The 22,904-nt window shown below is 45.0% G+C and overlaps 1 protein-coding gene across 8 annotated transcripts in view; it reads right to left on the bottom strand.

The window, feature by feature from the left end:
* fnbp1b (formin binding protein 1b) overlaps nucleotides 1–22,904 on the bottom strand; it is a 311,579-nt gene that overhangs the window by 140,388 nt on the left and 148,287 nt on the right. For all 8 annotated transcript variants that reach the window (XM_072488654.1, XM_072488661.1, XM_072488660.1 and 5 more), the window contains exons 5-6: nucleotides 17,997–18,059; nucleotides 17,067–17,171 (exon numbers count right to left, since the gene is read on the bottom strand). In XM_072488654.1, the coding sequence (XP_072344755.1) occupies nucleotides 17,067–17,171; nucleotides 17,997–18,059 (168 nt within the window). The remainder of the gene's footprint in view (nucleotides 1–17,066; nucleotides 17,172–17,996; nucleotides 18,060–22,904) is intronic.

Genomic DNA, 22,904 nt, shown 5'->3' on the forward strand with positions numbered 1-22,904 from the left:
CAAACATGAGTCCTCCTTGAGACAAAGTACCATCTTCACATCATGCTATGTGCCAGTACCATCTAAATGGAATACATTCAGAACAGGTCTAGCAATTATAATACTGGACATCAAGGAGGCACTCTGGGCCATTAGTAGCAACATAATTGTATACCACTAATCTGTAGCCTCATGACCCAGCACATTGCTCATTCTAACACTGCCATCAAACCAGCAAACCAATCCTGGTTCAATTAGGAGTTCAGAAGAGCAAGCAAGAACTGTATCAGCCACACCTAAAAATGAAGTTCTAACCTGGTGAGGTTAGTCCCAGCCATACGGGAACCCCGCAAGGCGGCTGTGGACTCAGTCCGGGGCCGCCACAGTCAGGGGGGGGTGGCGATTGGTGGGCAGGGTGGGCTTCATTCGGGGCTGGGGGCAATGTGGATGGGCAGTCTGGGGTGCGCGAGTGGCTGGTGCGGGACACTACTTTGCCGGTCCAGGTCCATGGGCTGAGTCTTCCATGGAGCATGGCTTGGCAACTGCAGACCTCCGCCGCATGCGTGGCTTCTGACCCGGAAGTGCTGGGTGCCGCATCGGCAGCTAGAGCTGTGAGCTGCACGACGGTTCCCTGCTGGCCCCCAGCAAAACGGGGAATCTGTGGCCTTTTGGCACGTAAAAGACCACAGTTTTCACGGCGGTGTGGGGACTTAGTCTCCAAAACAGAGAATCCAGCCCTTAATCTTCGACACTGAAAATCTTCCCAATAATGCTGTTAAACAGGAGATATGACTACTTCGTGGTAATATCACTGGATTGAATGTGATTGACTCTTAACTATCCTCTGAAATGGCCTAAGAATTCAAGGGCAATAGTGATGAGCAACAAATGCTGACCCTGCCAGTGACATGCATATCCCATGAAAGGAGTTAAAAAACTATTCAGGCAAATTCATCGCAATTACAATCAGAGGCAAGAAAGAATCTTTCAAAAGCTACATCTTTGTAGTCAAACACCATCTATTTAGGGGTACATATTAAACAGAAATAGAAGTAAACAAACACTGCTTAAGGTTTAAGAGTGTACCACAATCTAATTCCACAGCAAAGTGGGATGATGCATGTTTGCACACTGTGGCTTTTCTTTTGAGCAAGGTCAGAAGACTCCCAATTAATTGGAACATAAAAGGAGGGGCAGAAAGAAAGGAGGAAAAATTAAATGAAAGTGGTCACTAGGTCACTCACTGACTGAGTGGCACAAGAAGATCCTGGGTGCAGGTGACCTCTCTGTTGGCTAAGATATATTGCTACAGCAGGTAATGCTAGAGTAAATAAAGGCAAAATCTCATTAAAACAAATTCACATGACAAATAAGTGGGATCCTTTCAGATGAAATAAATCCCTTTTGTTCAGATTTTCAACTCAAGATTTTATGCCAAAAAAAAAAAAAAAAAAAAAATCGGAAATTAAAAAAGATTTCTTCATTAGTAATTACCTTTTACCAAATGAGACTCTATATGGTTAACTAAATATTTATGTCCATCCTTACAAAAATATGATATACATCAACAGCAAATGACTGGTTAATAAACCGTTCTGATTCTCAAATTATTACTGCCTTTAATTTGATCTTGCTATAGATGGGATACCATCCATGGGCAAATAACTGAAGTATTCACTGTTCTATTTGTCTGCCAAAAAACAGCTGTTATATTCTCTTTGATAAGACAAGCATTGCTGACCTTTTATAGTTCCTTTTTTAAAAAAAAAAAAATGTTTTATTGAATTTTTTTTCCCAAACAACAATTTTTCCCCTCTTACAAAGCAAACGCAATAACAATACAGAAATTTTTAACAATACACAAGTAACAAAACCCCTTTATCTTTGACCTAAACAAAACTAAACCCCCCCCCCCTCCCCCCTGGGTTGCTGCTGCTGGTCATCTGTCTTCTCTCTAATGTTCCCCTAGGTAGTCAAGAAATGGCTGCCACCGCCTGGTGAACCCTTGAGCCGATCCTCTCAGGGCAAACTTTATCTGCTCCAGTTTAATGAACTCCGCCATATCATTTACCCAGGCCTCCAGTCCGGGGGGTTTCACCTCCTTCCACATGAGTAGGATCCTGCGCCGGGCTACTAGGGACGCAAAGGCCACAACGTCGGCCTCTTTCGCCTCCTGCACTCCCGGCTCTTCCGCAACTCCAAATAGAGCTAACCCCCAGCCTGGTTTGACCCGGGCCTTCACCACCCGCGAAATCACTCCCTTCCAATACCCTTCCAGTGCCGGGCACGCCCAAAACATATGTGCGTGGTTTGCCGGGCTCCCGCCACACCTCCCACATTTGTCCTCCACTCCAAAGAACCTGCTCAATCTTGCCCCCGTTATGTGTGCTCTATGTAGCACCTTAAATTGAATCAGGCTAAGCCTGGCGCATGAGGAAGAGGAATTTACCCTGCTTAGGGCATCAGCCCACATACCCTCCTCTATCTCCTCCCCTAGTTCTTCTTCCCACTTTCCTTTTAGTTCGCCCACCGACTCCTCCCCCTCTTCCCTCATCTCTCGGTAAATCTCTGACACCTTGCCCTCTCCGACCCACACCCCTGAAAGCACCCTGTCCTGTATCCCCTGTGTCGGGAGCAACGGAAATTCCCTCACCTGTTGTCTAGTAAATGCCCTCACCTGCATATATCTCAAGAAATTTCCCCGGGGCAACTTATACTTTTCCTCCAATGCTCCCAAGCTCGCAAAAGTCCCATCTGTAAATAAATCTCCCATATAGTTCCTTTAATGTACACCGTAGATTAGCATTTCTGCAGTGACTAACATGGTGCATTCTCATAAGAAGCAACTGTATTGCGATACATAGATGGTTCTAAAATAGTCCTTTGTTTTGCCATAAATAAAACCAGATATATCATTCAAGGCTACCAGTCTCCATTCTTTTCTACTGAACCTAGTGTGACATCAGTAATGCCACAGTCTAAGACCACAGTAAACTCAATGAGTCTCATTTAAATTGAGGAAACAAACATCTAATTATGGCTCATTTACACAGAAATACATTGGACTTGGGAATGGATTATCTTAATATTACAAATAATGGCTCTGGCTTAAGAACGTGACATAACAGGAGGAGTAGACCATTTGGCCCGTCTAGCCTGCTCCATCTTTCAGTACGATCATGGCTGATTGTCAGCCTCAACTCCACTTTCCCACCTTCTCTGCATATCCTTCGATTCCCCACAACACCAAAAATCTGTCCATCTCAGTTTTAAATATATATATAAAACCAGATTTTTTAAAAATAGGTGTGAAACTTGTGAATGTTCATGTTCAAATTTATTTTGGTGTGCTTGTACAAGGAACATAGGTGCAGCAAGCAATCAGGAAGTCAAATTGCATGTTGGCCTTTATTGTAAGAGGATTGGAGGACAAGAATAAGGAAGTCTTCATGTTGGACCTAAATGATCAGTCCTTTATCCTCAGAATTGTGTTCGTGTTCTAGATTTCCCAACCTTGGGGAACAACCTTTGTGACGATCCTGTCAAGCCACTTCAGAATCTTGTATGTTTAAATGAGATCACTTCTCATTCATCTAAATTTCAGGAATTCTACATCCAATTTACTCAGCCTCCCAATACAAAACAATCGTTTCATCCCAGGGACCAATCGAGTGAACCTTCACTGTACTGCCTCTAATGCAACTATCCTTCCTTAAAAATGGAGACCAAGATTGCACACAGTATTCTTGGCGTGGCCTCACCAAAGCTCTGTACATTTGTAACAAAACATCTGCACTATTGTACTTCAATCTGCTTGCAATATAGACCAATACTATTTAACTTCCTGTTACTGTACCTGCATGCTAACTTTCTGTGTTTATTGTTCAAGCACTCCCAAGTCCCTTGAACATCATCAGCATTTACAAATTCCACACCTTTTCAAAAGTATTCTTCGTTTCTATTCTTATCACCCAAGTGGATTGTCTCACACTTCCCATCTTAGATTCCATCTGCCAACTTGTTGTCTGCTCACTTTGCCTCTCTATATCTCTTTGCAGCCTCTTAACTTAGATTCTCACTACGCTTTGCATCATTAGCAAACTATAAGATACATTAACACAGAGACTACGTAGCTGAGGCCCTATCACTGATCCTTGCAGCACTCACTAGCCACAGCTTGCCACCTTGAAAGTTCCCAATTTATCCCTACTCTCTTCTTCTTGTCAGTTAACCCATCTATCGCAATTCCATCAGCCTTTATGAAATGAAATGAAAATCGCTTATTGTCACAAGTAGGCTTCAAATGAAGTTACTGTGAAAAGCCCCTAGTCGCCACATTCCGGCGCCTGTTCGGGGATTGAACCGTGCTGTTGGCCTACCTTGGTCTGCTTTAAGCCAGCGATTTAGCCCAGTGTGCTAAACCAGCCCCTTTATCTTATGTATTAGCCTTTTGTGTGGCATCTTCTTGAATGCCTTTTGGAAATCCAAGTGAACTACCTTTACTGGTTCCCTTTCTCTACTCGATTAGTTACATCTTCAAAAACTCAAATTGATCAAACACTATTTCCCTCTCCATGCTGACGTTGTCTGATCACAGCATGATTTTCAAAGACTTCCTTAATGATAAATTCTGATGACACGGATGATCACGTGGCTCCATGGGTAACTCTAATCATAAAATCAATTTTATAGGAACCATGGGGCGGCACAGTGGTTAGCACTGCTGCCGCACAGCTCCAGGATCCTGGGTTCAATTCCGGCCTTTGGTGATTGTGTGGAGTTTGCACATTCTCCCCGTGTCTGCGTGGGTTTCCTCCGGGTGCTCCAGTTTCCTCTCACAGTCCAAAGATGTGCAGGTTAGATGGATTGGCCGTGCTAAATTGTCCCTTAGTGTCCAAAAGGTTAGGTGGGGTTACTGGGTTACGGGGATAGGGTGGAGGCATGGGCTCAAATAGGCCTCTTTCTGCAGTATAAATTCTATGATTCTATGATCTCTTGGTGGTGCACAAACAAATGTAACCCTGCTGGAACATTATCCTAATTTTCTTCAAATTGTTGAAATGTTCAACAACTACTGCACTCGTTACAAAATATTAATAGAAAAACAAATGCTATCAGCTCAACGGTCCACAAATATTTCAAAGAGTTGATTTAAGTAAAAGAATAAGGAAGTCTTCATCTCAGATCTGAAAGTTGATTGATAGAAATTACTGTTTTATTTAAAGGACAGTTGCACTTCAAATTTTAAAAGTACACAATATTAACACGTAAACATTTAGCAATAGTTTACTTGTAAATCTGCCTCACAAATATTAAATGTTAATATTAATGGCTTCAACATTTTGAATACTTTTGCAGATTTTTAAAAATAATCTTATTTTTCTTCAGGTGGTGTTTGGCAGGAACTAGAAATATAATTTGCACAAGGAGCCTTTAATACTTGGTTACGTTACATCAGAGAATTATAGATTCCCTCCAGTGCAGGAGGACATTCAGCCCCACGGGTCTGCACCGACCCACTGAAAGAGGAACCTATCCTTAGGCCCAATCCCCCCACTCTATCCACATAACCTTTCGGACATTAAGGGGCAATTTAGCATGGTCTTTTATGAGGGCCACGAAGAATCCAGCACGAGTTGAAGGATAGAAAGAAATAACGTGTATTTACAATAACACATATATACAACAGCAGCAACAGCAACTCCCTTGCTGCTCACTCCTCCCTAGCTGGTTCCAAACTGGTCAGCTTTATTTATGCAGGGAAACTGCTAATGATTTCTCCGCCCCCATCATTGGGGAAGCTCATACTCCCAAAGGATTGTGGGATTGTCATTAGTCCCCAGCCAGTGGTAAGCAGGCATGTGGCCATGCTTCAAGAGACGCACCTGACGGTGATGGATCAGGTAAGGTTGAGAAAGGGGTGGGTAGGCCAGCTGTTTCATTCGGGGTTTGATGCAAAAAATCGGGGGCTGGCGATCTTGGTGGGGAAGAGAGCCTCGTTCGAGGCGTCGAGCATCATGGCAGACAATGGCGGTCGGTATGTGATGGTAAGTGGCAAGCTGCAGGGGGAGCGGGTGGTGTTGGTCAATGTATACGCCCGAATTGGGACGATGCGGGTTTCACACGGCGTATGCTGGGCCGGATTCTGGACCTGGAGACAGGGGGCCTGATAATGGGGGGGGAAATTTCAATATGGTGGTGGACCCGGCGCTGGATCGCTCCAGATCTAGGACGGGTAGGAGGCCGGCGGTGGCCAAGGTGCTGAGGGGGTTCATGGACCAGATGGGAGGGGTGGACCCATGGAGTTTTGCGAGGCCGGGGGCCAGGGAATTCTCATTCTTCTCCCATGTCCACAAGGCCTATTCCCGGATTGACTTCTTTGTCATGAGTAGGGCGCTGATTCCGAGGGTGGAAGATACGGAATACTCACCGATAGCCATTTTCGATCACGCTCCGCATTGGGTAGACCTCAAGCTGGGGGAGGAGAGGGACCAGCGCCCGCTGTGGCACTTAGAGGTGGGGTTGTTGGCGGACGAGGAGGTGAGCGGGCGGGTCCGAGGGTGTATAGAGAAGTACCGAGTGGCTAACGACAATGGGGAGGTCCAAGTGGGGGTGGTCTGGGAGGCGCTGAAGGCGGTGGTCAGGGGAGAGCTGAACTCCATTAGGGCCCATACGGAGAGGAGGGAGAAGAGAGAGAGGGAGAGGCTGGTGGAGGAGATAGTGAGGGTGGACAGGAGGTACGCGGAGGTCCCGGAAGAGGGATTTCTTAGGGAGCGGCGCAGCCTCCAGGCCGAATTCGATCTGTTGACCACCAGGAAGGCAGAGGCGCAGTGGAGGAAGGCGCAGGGGGCGGTATATGACTATGGAGAAAAGGTGAGCCGGATGCTGGCGCACCAGCTTCGGAAGCGAGAGGCAGCTAGGGAGATCGGGGGAGTTAAGGATGGGGGAGGGAGAACGGTGCGAAGTGGAGTGGATATCAATGGGGTCTTCAGGGACTTCTACGAGGAACTGTATCGGTCCGAGCCTCCACTGGAGGGAGGGAAGGATGGGTCGCTTTCTGGACCGGTTGAGATTCCCAAGGGTGGAGGAGGGGCAGGTGGTGGGGCTGGGGGCGTTGGTTGGGTTGGAGGAGTTGGTCAAAGGGATAGGAAAAATGCAGGCAGGGAAGGCACCGGGGGCAGATGGATTCCCGGCCAAATTTTATAAGAAGTATGTGGACCTGCTGGGCCCTCTGTTGGCAAGGACCTTTAACGAGGCAAGGGAAGGAGGGGCTTTGCCCCGACAATGTCTCGGGCGCTGATCTCCTTGATCCTGAAGCGGGACAAGGATCCTCTACAATGTGGGCCATACAGGCCGATCTCACTCCTAAATGTAGATGCAAAGTTGTTGGCAAAGGTTTTAGCCACAAGGATAGAGGACTGTGTGCCGCAGGTCATTAACGAGGATCAGACGGGGTTTCTGAAAGGGAGACAGCTGAATACGAATGTACGGAGGCTCTTGAATGTTATAATGATGACGACGGTGGAAGGGGAGGCGGAGATAGTGGCAGCGATGGATGCGGAGATGGCCTTTGATAGGGTAGAATGGGGGTACTTGTGGGAGGTGCTGAAAAGGTTCGGGTTTGGGGAGGGGTTAGTCAGGTGGGTTAAGTTGCTGTATGAGGCCCCGGTGCGAGTGTGGCCACGAACAGAAGGAGGTCGGAGTATTTTCGGTTGCACCGGGGGACGAGGCAGGGGTGTCCCCTGTCCCCCCTGCTCTTTGCGCTGGCGATTGAGCCCCTGGCCATGGCGTTGAGGGAGTCGACGAACTGGAGGGGGCTGGTGCGGGGTGGGGAGGAGCATCGGGTGTCGCTCTATGCGGACGATTTGTTGTTATATTTGGCGGACCCGGTGGGGGGAATGCCGGAGGTGATGAGGATTCTCAGGGAGCTTGGGGATTTCTCCGGGTACAAGCTCAATATAGGGAAAAGCGAGTTGTTCATTGTTCACCCAGGGTACTAGGAGAGGGGGATTGGTGAGCTCCCACTAAAAAGGGCCGAGAGGAGTTTCAGGTACCTGGGGGTCCAGGTGGCTAGGAGCTGGGGGGCCCTGCATAAGCTTAACTTCACGAGACTGGTGGAGCAAATGGAGGAGGAGTTTAAGAAGTGGGATGTGCTGCCACTGTCCCTGGCGGGTAGGGTGCAGTCAGTTAAAATGACGGTGCTTCCGAGGTTTTTGTTCGTGTTCCAATGCCTCCCCATCCTGATCCCCAAGGCGTTCTTCAGGCGGGTTAATAGGAGCATTATGGGGTTTGTGTGGGCGCAGAAGACCCTGAGGGTGAGAAGGGGGGTTCCTGGAGTGGTGCAGGGATGGGGGGGGGGGTTGGCGTTGCCCAACCTCTGTGGGTATTATTGGGCCGCTAACGTGGCGATGGTGCGTAAGTGGGTGATGGATGGGGAGGAGGCGGCATGGAAGAGGCTGGAGATGGCGTCCTGTGTGGGTACGAGCCTGGAGGCGCTGGCGACGGCGCCGCTGCCGCTTCCTCCAACGAGGTATACCACGAGCCCGGTGGTGGCGGCTACCCTCAAACGGGGGAACCACCGGTTTGTCCCGGGGAGAATGGACGGAGGGTTCCTGAGTTGGCACAGGACAGGTATTAGAAGGATGGGGGACCTGTTTGTGGACGGGAAGTTCGCAAGCCTGGGTGAGCTGGAGGAGAAGTTCGGGCTCCTCCCGGGGAACACTTTCAGATATATGCAGGTAAGGGCGTTTGTTAGGCGGCAGGTGGTGGAGTTCCCAGTGTTGCCGCCACACACGGTCCAGGACAGGGTGCTTTCGGGGATGTGGGTTGGAGAGGGGAGGATCTCGGCAACGTATCAGGTGATGCAGGAGGAGGAGGAGGCCTCAGTGGAGGAGCTAAACGGTAAGCGGGAGTAGGAGTTGGGTGAGGAGATCGACAAGGGGACGTGGGCGGATGCCCTGGGAGGGTGAATTCTTCCTCCTCTTGCGCGAGGCTCAGCCTCATACAATTTAAGGTGCTGCACAGGGCACACATGACCAGGGCAAGGATGAGCCAGTTCTTTGGGAGTGAGGACAGATGTGTTAGGTGCTCAGGGGCCCCAGCAAACCACACCCACATGTTCTGGGCATGCCCAGCACTGGAGGACTTTTGGAAGGGTGTAGCGAGGACGGTGTCGAGGGTGGTAGGTTCCAGGGTTGAGCCGGGCTGGGGGCTCGCAATATTTGGGGTGGCAGAAGAGCCGGGAGTGCAGGAGGCGAATGAGGCCGGTATTCTGGCCTTTGCGTCCCTGGTAGCCCGGTGTAGGATTCTTCTTCAGTGGAAGGATGCGAGGCCCCCAAGCGTGGAACACTGAATCCTAGATATGGCGGGGTTTATTAAATTGGAGAGGGTGAAATTTGCCTAAAGGGGATCGGTGCAAAGGTTCTTCAGGCGGTGGGAACTGTTCCTAGACTTCCTGGCAGAGCATTAGGAGATGGTCAGCAGCAAGGGGGGGGGACCGGGAGGGCTGGTTCATTTTTCTTGATTGGGCGTGTATATTTGCTTTTGTGTTGATGATGGCTGTTAATTTATTATTTGTGTATACGGGGGGGGGGGTGTTCTTTTCTTTTTGTATTTTGTTGTTGATATTTTGTGAAAATTTGAATTAAAATTATTTTAAAAAACAAAAAAAACCAAGAGGATACCGTCTTCCACGCTAAATTCTGACAGCATGGAGGAAGATGCCACAACTCGCCTGGGAGCTGTCTATGTTGCCCACCATACAGGACTATGTGCCGAACCTTTGACAGGACTGGCTCCCTCTGGGCCCACTCACGGATCTGTGATGCCATGACAGGCAAGAAGTCCATACAATTTAGGGTTGGAACCACCTCACCGGTCGTGGGGGTCTACATGGGGCCGGTCAATAAAGGCAATCGGCTCAGTGCGTCGGCATTCGCTATCTGGGTTCCTGGTTTGTGCTCCAGAGAATACTCGTAGGCAGCAAGCAACAAAGCCCAGCGCTGGATCCGTGCGGAAGCAATGGGCGGTATTGGCTTATCCTCTCGGAAAGGTCCTAGCAGAGGCTTATGATCAGTCATGATAGTGAAGTGGCGGCCATACTGGTGTAAGCGTTTCACTGCAAAGACCACCGCCAGGCCCTCTCCTTCTCGATCTGCGTGTAGTTCTTTTCCGCTGCAGTCAATGTGCAGGAGGCGAAAGTTATCAGCCGCTCGGCTCCGTTCTCCATCTTGTGGCACAGGACAGCCCCAGTACCATACGGGGATGTCTCACACGTGATGAGCAAAGGCTTTCCAGGATCATAGTGGGTTAGTAAACCAGATGGCGACAATTGTTGTTTTACCCGCCGGAAAGCGGTTTCTTGCGGCTGACCCCAAACCCAGGTGTGATTCCTCTTGAGCAGAAGGTGCAACGGGGCCAGCGTAGTTGCCAGATTGGGGAGGAACTTCCCGTAATAGTTTACGTGGCCGAGAAAAGAACGAAGATGCGAAGTGTCAGTCGGGGCGGGGGCCTATTGAATTGCGCGCACCTTCTCTGTGACGGGGTGCAAACGTTTGCGGTCCACCCGATAACCCAGGTAGACTACTTCCTTCACCTGAAAGACGCACTTTGTGCGACGTAAACGGACTCCAGCCTCTGAAAAGTGTCTAAGAACAGCCACCAAATTTTCCAAATGTTCCTGCTCCGACGTCCCTGTAATCAAAATGTCGTCTAAGCAGACAGCGACAAGCGGTAAACCTCTCAAGATGCCCTCCATTACGCGTTGAAAAATAACGCAGGCAGAGGATACCCCTAAGGGCAACCGTGTATATCCATACAGGCCCCGGTTTGTATTGATAGTTACATAAGGCCGGGAGGCAGGGTCCAGCTCCAACTGTAGGTAGGCGTGACTCATATCTAATTTTGTGAACGAGAGTCCGCCTGCAAGCTTCGCGTAGAGATCCTCTATGCGAGGCATTGGACATTGGTCGAGCCGGGAAGCCGTATTCACTGTAAGTTTATAGTCGCCGCACAAGCGAACTGTGGCATCTGACATCATTACAGGTGCTGCCCAGTCAGCGAAACGGACGGGCCTGATAATACCCAAGGTCTCCAAACGAGTGAGCTCCCCTTCCACCTTCTTGAGCAAGGCATAATGCACCAGGAGCGCCCGGAAATAGCGTGGCGTGGCTCTTGGTTCGACTTGGATACGAACTACGGCTCCTTTTATTTTCCCCAAACCGGGCTGGAATACATCTGGGTACCGTCCTAGCACCTCAGTCAACCCTCCAGAACCGGTTTGGAGGATGTGCTGCCACTGCAGCCGCAAATTTTGTGAACGAGAGTCCACATGCAACCAACAGGCTGGGCCCATGGCCGCGCACCACGATAAGTGGGAAACACCCCTCCTGGCATCCATAAACAACAGGGGTCATCGTAGTTCCTGCAATGTCCAATGGTTCCCCCGTGTAGATGGCCAACATGGCGTGTGTGTCGGTTAATGTAAGGGCCTGTATACCCTGCTTGATGGTCGAATGTCCTCTGGGCGATCACGGAGACCGCTGCGCCAGTGTCCAACTCCATCTCGTCGTCAGTTTTGTGAGGGTCACGAAGAATCCAGCACGAGTTGAAGGATAGAAAGAAATAACATTTATTTGCAATAACATATATATACAACAGCAGCAGCATCAGCAACTCCCTTGCTGCTCACTCCTCCCTAGCTGGTTCAAAACTGGCCAGCTTTATTTATGCAGGAAATCCGCTAATCCCAGAGGGGGATTTCTCCGTCCCCCTCATTGGGGAAGCTCATACTCCCAAAGGATTGTGGGATTGCCATTAGTCCCCAGAATGTGGAAGCAGGCAGGTTATAACAGGCTAACCTACCCATCTTTGGACTGTGGAAGGAAACCAAGAGCACCCAGAGGAAATCCACACGGACACGGGGAGAATGTGCAAACTCTACACAGAGAGTCACCCGAGGCTGGAATTGAACTCGGGTCCCTGGCGTTATGAGGCAGCAGTGCCAACCACTGTCCCACCGTGCCGACCTTCTTTAGTATTTAGGTTCATCTATTTTTCACAACTGATATTGTAATTCTCAAGAGATAAATTTTGTTAACATAGCTACAAATCTGTAAATTCTTAAAAGAAAAAGTGTGTAAACCTAAACTATTAAATATAATTTGCACACATTCACAGAAGATCACTCTAAATCTAAGCTAGCTCTACATTTTTGTGGGTAAGGTCACATGGGGCTTAGCACAAAATAATGTCATTATTTGAGACACAGCATGGATGAGACATTCTAGACATGTGCAGTTATCAAACACTATCCTCAGTGTTTTGTAATGTTGTTCCACATTCCATGCATTATGATAACCCTTTCAAACTCACTCGACTCTCCAGACACTGACTTAGATGATGCATTACTTTGGTTACATTTCAATGCTTTATACAGCGCAGTCTCTCAAATTTCTTTTAATTACTAGAGCCTCTCATTACTGGTATAATTTTCATAAATCATTTCTGAAAACTATTCACAGCCTTGAGATCATTTCTAAAGAAAGGAACCTAAAACTGAGCATAATATTCCAACTCCATCTGAACCAGAGATTTGTATAGCTTTGGTATTATTTTTTCTTTTTTGTACTCTGTCCCTGCCCCTAACTCTGGGATTTCTTCTTTATTTATTTCTTCTATTTAATTTTGCTTTGTGTTATTAGCCCCACATGTATTGCATGTCTTTTTTTAACGTTAAGTTCCATTGAATTCCAATTTCTTTTATCCCGACAAGGAACTCCAGCTTTTGCTGCAAATCCTTTTCTTTTGTGGAAATATGTCATCTTATTATTCGTATTGTTATGCCCCCTTATCAGCCAATTTTTATCTGAAATTCATGTTCCTTTTTCAATTCTTGTTGAAATTCTCTTTTCCCGACTCAAGTACCTTTAAATGTTCTCTCCCTTTTTAATTATAAAAACATACCTAAATCGTTTTTGTATAAATCGAGTCATTGGCCTGTAACCTCCTGGCTCCCCCTCGTCAGATTTGGGGGAATGTCCAAAGATGTGCAGGGGAATTCTTCTTGGAATTTCCCAGGTTTAAGAGTTTACCCGGCAATTGTCCAGAAGGGCTGGCTTCCCCTGGGCAATTGTGCTGTGTAATTCACTTCACTAAATAAAAGAAGTGAGCACAGGTTTGTGGGTGGAATTGCTAGCCCAGTAAATTTATTGGAATTCTTCGAAGGACAAGTTTAGTTCATGAATGCACTTCTGTGAAGGTGAAATATCTTCTGATTTGAGCAAAGCTTTTGATATTATTGTACACAAATGATTAGCCCACAAATTGGAATGACATTGTATAGGAGGCAAGCTTCTGAAGTGGCCTCAAAATTAGCTGAACCAGAGAATGTAATAAGTGCAGGAGAGGACAACCAAATTGATACCCAATTTAAGTATTAGAGCTCAGCAGAGAGGCTGAAGAGCTTGAAACTGTTTACTTTGGAGAAAGTGGTTGTGAATGGAAATGCGCTAACATGCAAGCAATCAAGGGGTGCCATAGGAATAAATGCTAAGATTGCTGCTATTTACATGGTTGAAAAATGATCCGGTACTGGGACACAAATAAAGTTATTTTGTAGAGGACACTAAAGTGGTGAGAAGGAGAATTCAAACAAGAATGAAAGGCAAACTAAATAAAGGCAAGATGAACTGATAAATTGCACAAACACAAGGTAATAACAGGCAAGAGAAATGGACTGTAGAAATCAAAATAGTTCTAGGTGATTGGAAACAACACCGGGAAATAAGAAATTACAGAATCCCAAAAGTGAAGACGGCCATTTGGCCCATCAAGTCTGCACCAACCCTCTGAAAGAGCACCCTGCCTAGGCCCATTCCCCCACTAATCGCTGCAATTCCACCTATTGGGGCAGCACAAGTGGCTAGCACTGTGGCTTCACAGCGCCAGGGTCCCAAGTTCGATTCCCCGCTGGGTCACTGTTTGTGCGGAGTATGCACGTTCTCCCGTCTCTGCGTGGGTTTCCTCCGGGTGCTCCAGTTTCCTCCCACAGTCCAAAGATGTGCAGGTTAGGTGGATTGGCCATGATAAATTGCCTATAGTGACCAAAAGGGTTCGATGGGGTTATTGGGTTATGGGGATAGGGTGGAAGTGAGGGCTTAAGTGGGTCGGCGCAGACTCGAAGATTGTGGGGGTGAGGGTGGATCCGTACCCTTTGGTGGCAATCTTCGGTATATCACAGCTGATGGCGGGGTGTCGTGATGTTCGCCTCTCTGATTGCCCGGCGATGAATCTTACTAGTTTGGAGGTCGGCAGTGCCACCAAGGGCGTCGGCATGGTTGGGGTGTGTGGCAGCATTTCTGCAAATGGAGAAAATTAAGTTTGTCTTAGGGGGTCAGAGAAGGGGGTCTCCACAAGATGGAGGCTGTTTATATCTGTGTTTAGAGACTTGTTTGAGTATGGGGTGGGGAGTCTTTTCTGGGGGATGAGTAAGTTGGGCAAGGATTAAAAAGGGAAAAATGAGAACCTGTTTGTACTTTAGCTGTTTTTTGGATGGTTGTCTAATTTTGTATGTTTGGAATAAAATATATATTTTTTAAAACTTTGAATTCTGTTCCCGTATTCTTTGTAACACAGACTGAAAAGCCTAACTTCTTAATGAAACTGATCAATTTTCAGCTGCATATTATGACTATGGCTGTTATGATGTGAGAATGTACATAAAACACAATGGGATTGAGTTGTATTGGCCACTGCTGAGTTTGCTAGCTCGGTCTTTGTGGGGCTAAGTGAGTGAAAAATAGTAATGGTCAATTTACCTTTGCGATCAATTACTTAAACAGAAATTGAATGTCTTGAAGAGGATATAGGTAATAAAACGACCAAAAGACCTATAACTGAAGGGTCAGGAAACATGCAAATGGCACGAATACCTAAGATTATCAATGATGTGGAGATGCCGGTGTTGGACTGAGGTGAGCACAGTAAGAAGTCTTACAACACCAGGTTAAAGTCCAACAGGTTTGTTTTGAATCACTAGCTTTCGGAGTACTGCTCCTTCACCTGATTCACCTGAGGAAGGAGCAGTGCTCCGAAAGCTAGTGATTCGAAACAAACCTGTTGGACTTTAACCTGGTGTTGTAAGACTTCTTACTATGATTATCAAAGCACTCACAGGAAGGATCTCATTAAGGGAATTCTGATTTCATGAGGTCATCATTCTGGTCAGGGGTGTGCAAAACCTTGAAAAGATGTGAAGATACACCTTTGTGATGCTAATCAAACATAGGGAATATTTGAGTCATGTAACAGTCAAAAACAGTCATGTAACTTTCTTTGGAACACTGTCCAGGCGGGGCAATAAACGCTTTGGCCACTAACAGAATTGACCAATTTCTAATTGTCACGGGTTTTATTAACATACGTACAGAAAGGTGTACTTCCCTTTGCCCTTTCATGCACAGCTGGACTTAAGCCAACATGTCAGAGGTTACATCTCTTTCTCTGGGTTCCTCATTAGCACTCCAAGTTTGAACAGAGACTAGGGTATTGTGAGTATTGTTCAGGAAACATGCAACAGTTAGTCTCCAAGTTGAGTGAAATACAGAAGGCCTGGGTGAAAGAGACCCTGTAGGTTTTCTGTGGGTTAAAGAGATAGAGGTGAACGGTTGGGGACCCAATTCCCAACCACGTTGTACTTTTATGTAATCCAAATTTCCAATCATTTGTGTTCCTGAGATGTTGCGACACCTGACGTTGCATCAAGGTAGCAATAAACAGGACAAAAGGGGAAGCAATGTGAGGCGAATGTTTTTTGAGTAGGAGGAAAAACATTTAAAATAAAATAAAAGCCGAGGCACCAATCAGGGGATGATACAGCTGAAGGAGAAACTCAGCAAAGACCCATTTTCATTTCTAAATGATCATGGATTAACTTCTTGCCTCACATTTATTTAAATTGGTGGATGAAGGAAAATGGAGTGAAGGAATATTGGGAAGAGGGTGGGTTAACACAATTGGAACTACTTACTTGCATGGAGAGCAAATGCCAATGTGGACAAATGGCCCATTTCTGTGCAGTAGTTTCCATGCAGAAACCAAATAATTTCTGCAGGTACTACAAAGATAACCTCAATTCAAATACATGAATAAGATGGGAATAGAGGGATAAGGACCCAGGAAGTGTAGAAGATTGTAGTTTCGTCGGTCGGCACGGGCTTGGAGGGCCGAAGGGCCTGTTCCTGTGCTGTACTTTTCTTTGTTCTTTGTTGTTCTTGTTGTTCTCACTCACATGTTTCTTTTAGATTACTCTTGATCCCCATTTATTTTACACTGAACAGCTATTTAGATAGAAAACATCACACCAACAGGAATAGTTGGCTAAATACTTCCAAAGTGTCAAATGCTTTACATTTTAAATACTTTGAATGTCCTTTAATGAAAGCCAAACTGCAGTGGAATAAAAAAAAATATATTTACAATCCAAAAAACCTAAATGTACCTCTTGAACTCCCATTTTGGAACCATGGAACATATTTGCTTCAATAACTTCTGGTGAATCCATCTCCTACTAGCTGTGACAAAGGAGGCTGACAACAGTGTTCTTTCACACTCATGTAATATTGTCAGGAACAACATACAAGTCCAAAGTTGAAGATGGCCTAAAGTCCAAGTTCAATTACATAAATGAATTCTTAGAACTCCACTATACTAAACTCTGAATCTGTAGGTTACAGTCGGTCTGTCATTCCTAGCTATTAATCATTCAGTGCATCTTGTAGCATAATGAGATGGTTAGATTTTTTCTCATTTGAGATGATCATTGCCTGGCACTTGAGAATGCAATTTTGCTAATAAATACGTCATTGTTTCAATTTAACTATTATTTCAGCTGTGTAAAAAATGAGCAGAAAGTAATTTTGACAAAGTATTCCTTATCTATCACTTGTCACAAAAAAATTGGAGGGCATTCTTTCAAAAATTACATCGGCTTTAAAAAAAATAAAATTTGTCAATCTTTAAACCACAGGGCAGGTGACTAGATATATGACAGCAACTTTGAACGGTTTTGTCAGCCACTTTCAGCATACCTTCTCCACATCAGCCTTTGTTACGTTGAAGTCATTATCCATTTTCTCAAAATGGAATTGAGCTCGTTCTGCTTCTTTACAATCTCTCTCAAACCTCCTTTTGCTCTATGAGAGAACAGACCTTGGAATTAAGAGGAGCAATCCAGTCCAGCTCTGCCAGTTTTCAATATATGTATACATTTTGATGCTAACCATTTAAATTGGAAACATTTTCTACTTCACATACAACACAGTACTTCTGATAACAGTTAATTTGGGATAGAGGACAGAATATTCTTTCTTCCGCATATTGAGTGCCAGATTTCTCTATTTTTATCTACTTCTTATTGAGTTTACTGCCCAAGGTAGGTTGGACACACAACGCCACAATGTCTACCACAGGTCGGCAACTTCTGAATTCACCCCAGCCGGAACAGGAACTGGCACCAATCTGATCCACACCGTGTGACAACTGAGCCAAGGGGTCCGTGGCAATGTTCACTTTCGCATTCAGTTTACTTCATGTTACTTCAGTTGTTGTGATGCATTCTTGCACCTGGCCAGTCCCCTCCACAAGGCATCTCACCACCACTAAAACATCACAGGCGGAATTGGGTGATGAAGGATTCTCAGTTTATGGGTAAACTTCATTCTGTTAGACATCAATTCCATTACAAAAATTAGGATGTTATATGAAAACTGACTTCCATATATAAGAACTGAAAATCATTTGCCCACAGCAGGAATGAAAAGATGTAGCTCAAGTTAGGGAGCATTGAATGTTCTGAACAGAATGTTAAAAACCATCATATACAATTGTTGAGTTAATTTTAAATGTACCTCTGTAGATGGTGGCATAAAACAAGCCAAGTTAATTCTTGGCAACAATGAGGAGTGATATACTGCCTAGTAACAAGTATGCACCAAATGTGAAATGAGGATCAAACTTACTGCCTCAAGTTGTTTCCAACAGCTTTCTATATGTTGCTGCGCCCTTCTCCCTTCTTGGAAATGCTGAAAGAGAACAAACGCACATTAATCTCTCTGTAAAAAGAAAAGCTGGTTCCAAATGAGCAGTGGCACATAACCAATGGATAACTGCACTCTTTAAACTCCTTCTATGATTCAAAGTTGCCTTCTCCTTTCAGGAGAATATCAGATGTGAAAATGTTGTTCTTTAAACTCCCTCTATGATTCAAAGCTGCATTCTCCTTCCAGGAGAACATCAGGTGGGAAAATGTTATGTTTAAACAATGTTGACAATTCTCCAGCACAAACACTTGTATGATTCCTGGGATGGCGGGACTGACGTATGAGGAGAGGTTGAAATGGTTAGGATTGTATTCGCTGGAGTTCAGAAGAATGAGGGGATATCTCATAGAAACTTATAATATTCTAACGAGACTAGACAGGGTAGATGCAGGAAGGATGTTCCCGATGGTGTGTGTGTCCAGAACCAGGAGTCACAGTCTGAGGATACAGAGAAGACCATTCAGGACTGAGATGAGGAGAAATGTCTTCACCTACAGAGTGGTGAGCGGGTGGAATTTGTTACCTCAGGAAGTAGTTGACACGAAAACATTGTATGTTTTGAAGAAACAGTTAAATATAGCACTTAGGTCAAAGGTGTTATACGTTTTAGTTACCATTGTATTAAGAGTCAAAAGTCCTGTTCCTTTTCACCAAACACCATTTATTTCACTTCCACAGCCTCTGCACAAAACTTGAAGCCCCTTTACATATCAGTGTCAATGAATGGATACTTAACATAAATGAGACAACTAATTGCAATGTCTCTTAACCCATTACTTAACAGTCTCCCCTTCCTTGGAGAAAAAATAATAATTAGGTGAAAACAACATTTCAAGAAACTCAAAAACACACACATGATTTCCCCCCTTTTTTGATCTTTGGACGAGAAAGAAAATAAAAAACAGTCACAGAAACAAGCGCCCTTCATTAACAATATCCAAAAGTTTCTGTGAACATGCCCCTCTTTTCGTAAAACAGTCTGACAGTTGATAGCTCCTGTCGACCCATTTAAATTTTGTTATTTCCACTCTGTCCAACATCTGCTTCAAATTTGCGATGTCTATCCGTAACCTCGTTTCATTGACACTTTTTGTAGAGTGCACATTTGCCCACAGGGATTTAGTGTCAATATGACAGTCAATAGATATATTACCCAAATCCCCTAATCCCAAAATTTCTGTCAATATCATACTTATATAAAAGGCCATATCCGCCGCCACTACAAAGCTTAACGTCTCAGCAGCCAAAGTGCTTTCGACCACTTTCCTTATTTTCTTTGTTTCCCACACAAGAGGACAACATTTACCATTGTTCCCCAAGAGGAAAATTATAAAACCTCCTGTGGTGGATTTGCATAGGCCGCATCACTATAAACTATGAATTTCAAGTGCCTACGGTCACCTAAAACCGGGAACCTCAAACACACTCCTGCATTTTTAGTTTGGCCAAACGCTTTATTTGCTCTTATTATGTCTTCCACTTTGGGATCATTCATTTTTGTACTCAGCTCTAAGACATCAAAACTCACGTCCGGTCAAGTCTGTCTACCTAACCAATTCAGTTGCCCAATTAAACTTTGCAGTTGCTCTTTTACATCTTTGAAACCTTGCATCTTTTTGTGAAAACCCGGCCACGACTAATTACTATTGGGCTGATGCTTTCCAAATAAGATTGCTAACGTAAAGTTGCCCCTAACTTAGTCTGTCCAATTTCCAGTCCAATATATTTAAATGCACCGGAAGTCTGACTTCCAACCCTGAATTCTTTCCTCATACCAGATATTACAATAGCTTCAAAATCACTAGTCCCACCCTACAAAAAATTATTTGACATGCATCATAAAGATGCCAGAAAGGTTCCCTTTATAGTGCCAGTAAAACATTACCGGATCTACTTTCAACTAGTAACAGCCTAACTTCAACAAAACTGACTTTACCGAAAAATACCAGACTCTAGGTGCAACATTTAAACCACATACACATTTATTCAACTTCCAGAATACCCCTTCTGTGTTAGCTGTTTCTTTAGGAGGACGGAGAAAAATGTCTCTCTGGAGCTGATACCCCTGCAAGAAGGCAGTTTCATATCTATAAATTTGCATTCCCATGCCTTTGTGGCTAAAAGAAAATCTTTAAAATTAACCTTTCCTGCTGTAGGTGAATCTACCCTTAAATCCTGATCTACTAAGCTTTCTTCAAATCCCCTTGCCACAAGCCTGGCCTTTGCCTTATAAGTTCCATCCGGAAGAACCTTTTCCGTCTGTGGTAGTATGTATTAGGGGTCATGTGGGACTGTGAAGCCGTGATGCTATTGGCTGACAGATCCCGGGTCCTGGTTGGCTGTTGACTCCTGGCTCCGCCCTGAAGGAGTATAAGAACCCGAGCTTCTCCCCGCCGCTCCATTCTGTTGCTGAACTGCTGGGGACAAGTCTCGCTCAATAAAGCCTCATCGACTTCATCTCTACTCGTCTCTCTCGTAAGTTATTGTGCGCTACAATTTATTGAGCGAGACTTGTCCCCGGTACGCTACACCGTCCAAATCCATCTGTGGGATAGAGCTCTTTGTCCCCTATCCGGTACTTCCGTGTATACCCCAAATTCACTCCAACTATGCAATTCTTGCTGTTTAGCTTCTTTGATAACTTTTTCATCTAATTTATTTGAAGCCACCAAAATCTCACGTGCATGTGGGCTTCTACTCCTATTAGTATTCGTAGTCTCACTCATGTTCCGAGATCTTGATAAACTACGTCCCCTCTCCCGCCTGGTATCTCGTTCTGTACTGCTACTGCTTGATCTTTTCCTTCTGCTGTGGGATATCCTTTCAATAGTTCTCGACCTTTTCCTGCAGACCTGTTCACTATCCGATGTACTATCTGAACTGGCACTGCGTTTCTGTGCCCTCCATTTTTGAACTTTGTTTTCCCACTCCATTGTCATAATTCCCTCTCCTGAATGCTGTACATTCAACCAATGTTTATACTTTCCAGTGGCCTTCCCTGCTGTAACAACAGTTGCATCCTTCCATTGACTAGACCCTTCAGGCAAGTATGTCACCTTTGTACCAACTTTTGGTAGTTGTCCTTTCGGAAAAATGGCCTTATCCCAGATCTTAAGGTCCACAGCCACAATGTAATTAAAATCCCTGGCCAAAGGTAGGGTTACTATCGGTCGTGCTGGTGTCCTTCTGTTCTTCCTACAAACTTCACAGCAATCACTAACCTGTTCTATCAGTTTAGTATAGTCTCCATCCCTTACCCCTGCATCCTTTAATACATTTTTCAGCCTCCGAGGAGACGGATCTGCAAATTGCCTATGCAGTTTTAATACAACAAGCTTTTTATCAGCGAAAGTCCCATTTTCAACTGCCATTAACACATCCTTAACCACTCTACTTGAAATATTATTTTTCAGTAATGGAATACAATAGTGTCCCGACTGTGTAAATTGTAAGTCCACCGTCTTTCCAAAAGCTGTTGCCTTATCCTGTTCCATATCCAGTTTCATGTGTGCTTTCTTCATCAACGGTCTGCTCAGAAGCAAAGGTATCTCACTTGATACAACATCCGTGCTAATGAAATGATTCACTCCGGCAATATTGCAAGGGATCACCACTCTTTTCAGCGACTTCAGAATATTATCATCCCTAAACCTGAAACTTGTGGAACTTTCAAATTCCTTAACTTTGTTACGACTTTCAGCATTCAAGGAGTCCAGGTAACATTTTAACCAGTCAATTCCACACACAGTAGATGTGCAGCCACTGTCCAATACAGCACAAGTGAAGGATTCTGCAACCAACACCCTCATTACTGGCGTAAAACTGCTTGTTAATAGGACAATGTCTTCTCTCTGAACACTATCTTTTTCCTCTTCTGACTCTTCCGTGTCATGTGTCGCTTCAAACACTCTATCATAACGTTTTGGGCAGTTGAAGACATAATGGTATTGAGAGTCACATCGAAAACATCGATTTATCATGCCCCATGCATTTCTGGGGTTCATCTTCCTACTGTAAGTTCTAACTAGGTTTCTGTCTTCATAATTTTCTTGTCTCGATCTCCTTCTATAGTCTTGGGCCCTGTTCATAGCCGTACAATTTCGCCATCCTGTTAGTAGTGTATCTTCCATATTCTGCTTTATAGCAGACTGACCTATTTGAGTCATCAGAGCCATCAGAATCGAATTTTTCCCCAGAAACTTCTTTAAAGCTTTTGTCATCTGATCGAATATGGTATCCTCATCCGTAAACTGAACTCCTGTCAAAACCAGGAGCCTATCCATGTTGCTCACTCTAGCACAGTCAAGTACTTTAAAGGCCAACACAGACTGTGGAAATTCCAAATTGTGTTTCTGCAGCCTTTTATATAGTCTGCCAAATTCCATTATATAGTCTTCCATGGAGAATTCCTCTATTTTCCGGAACTTATCAAATTCCGACCATGCTTCATACGCACTTAACAAGTCATCTTTCTTGTAAATCTTATCCATATATTAGAGTCTCCAGACCTTCTTCTGAGTCTAACTTTTCCAATTCCAGCTCAGAAAGCACTTTGTTTCAGATTTTACTGTCATAAGGTAGAGAAAGAGCCAATGCCATACCTTGTTTTCTCTTTCCCAAGTCCACATGACTACTGCACTTCTCCACTGGTCGTACGATTCCCTTTCAGAAAATAAGGGGGGATAGTCATATCCAGCCATCTTTATCCTGGGTTCAGCCATGTATCTTTTTTTTTCCTTCTCTCTCACTCCTTGGTTTGATCAGGAAAAGTTGTATCTTTCAAACCTTCACATTTGCACAGCAACCATCCTCTGCTACCATTGTTAT

Source organism: Scyliorhinus torazame, chromosome 22, assembly GCF_047496885.1.
Source record: "Scyliorhinus torazame isolate Kashiwa2021f chromosome 22, sScyTor2.1, whole genome shotgun sequence".
In the NCBI taxonomy this organism is placed as follows: Eukaryota; Metazoa; Chordata; class Chondrichthyes; order Carcharhiniformes; family Scyliorhinidae; genus Scyliorhinus; species Scyliorhinus torazame.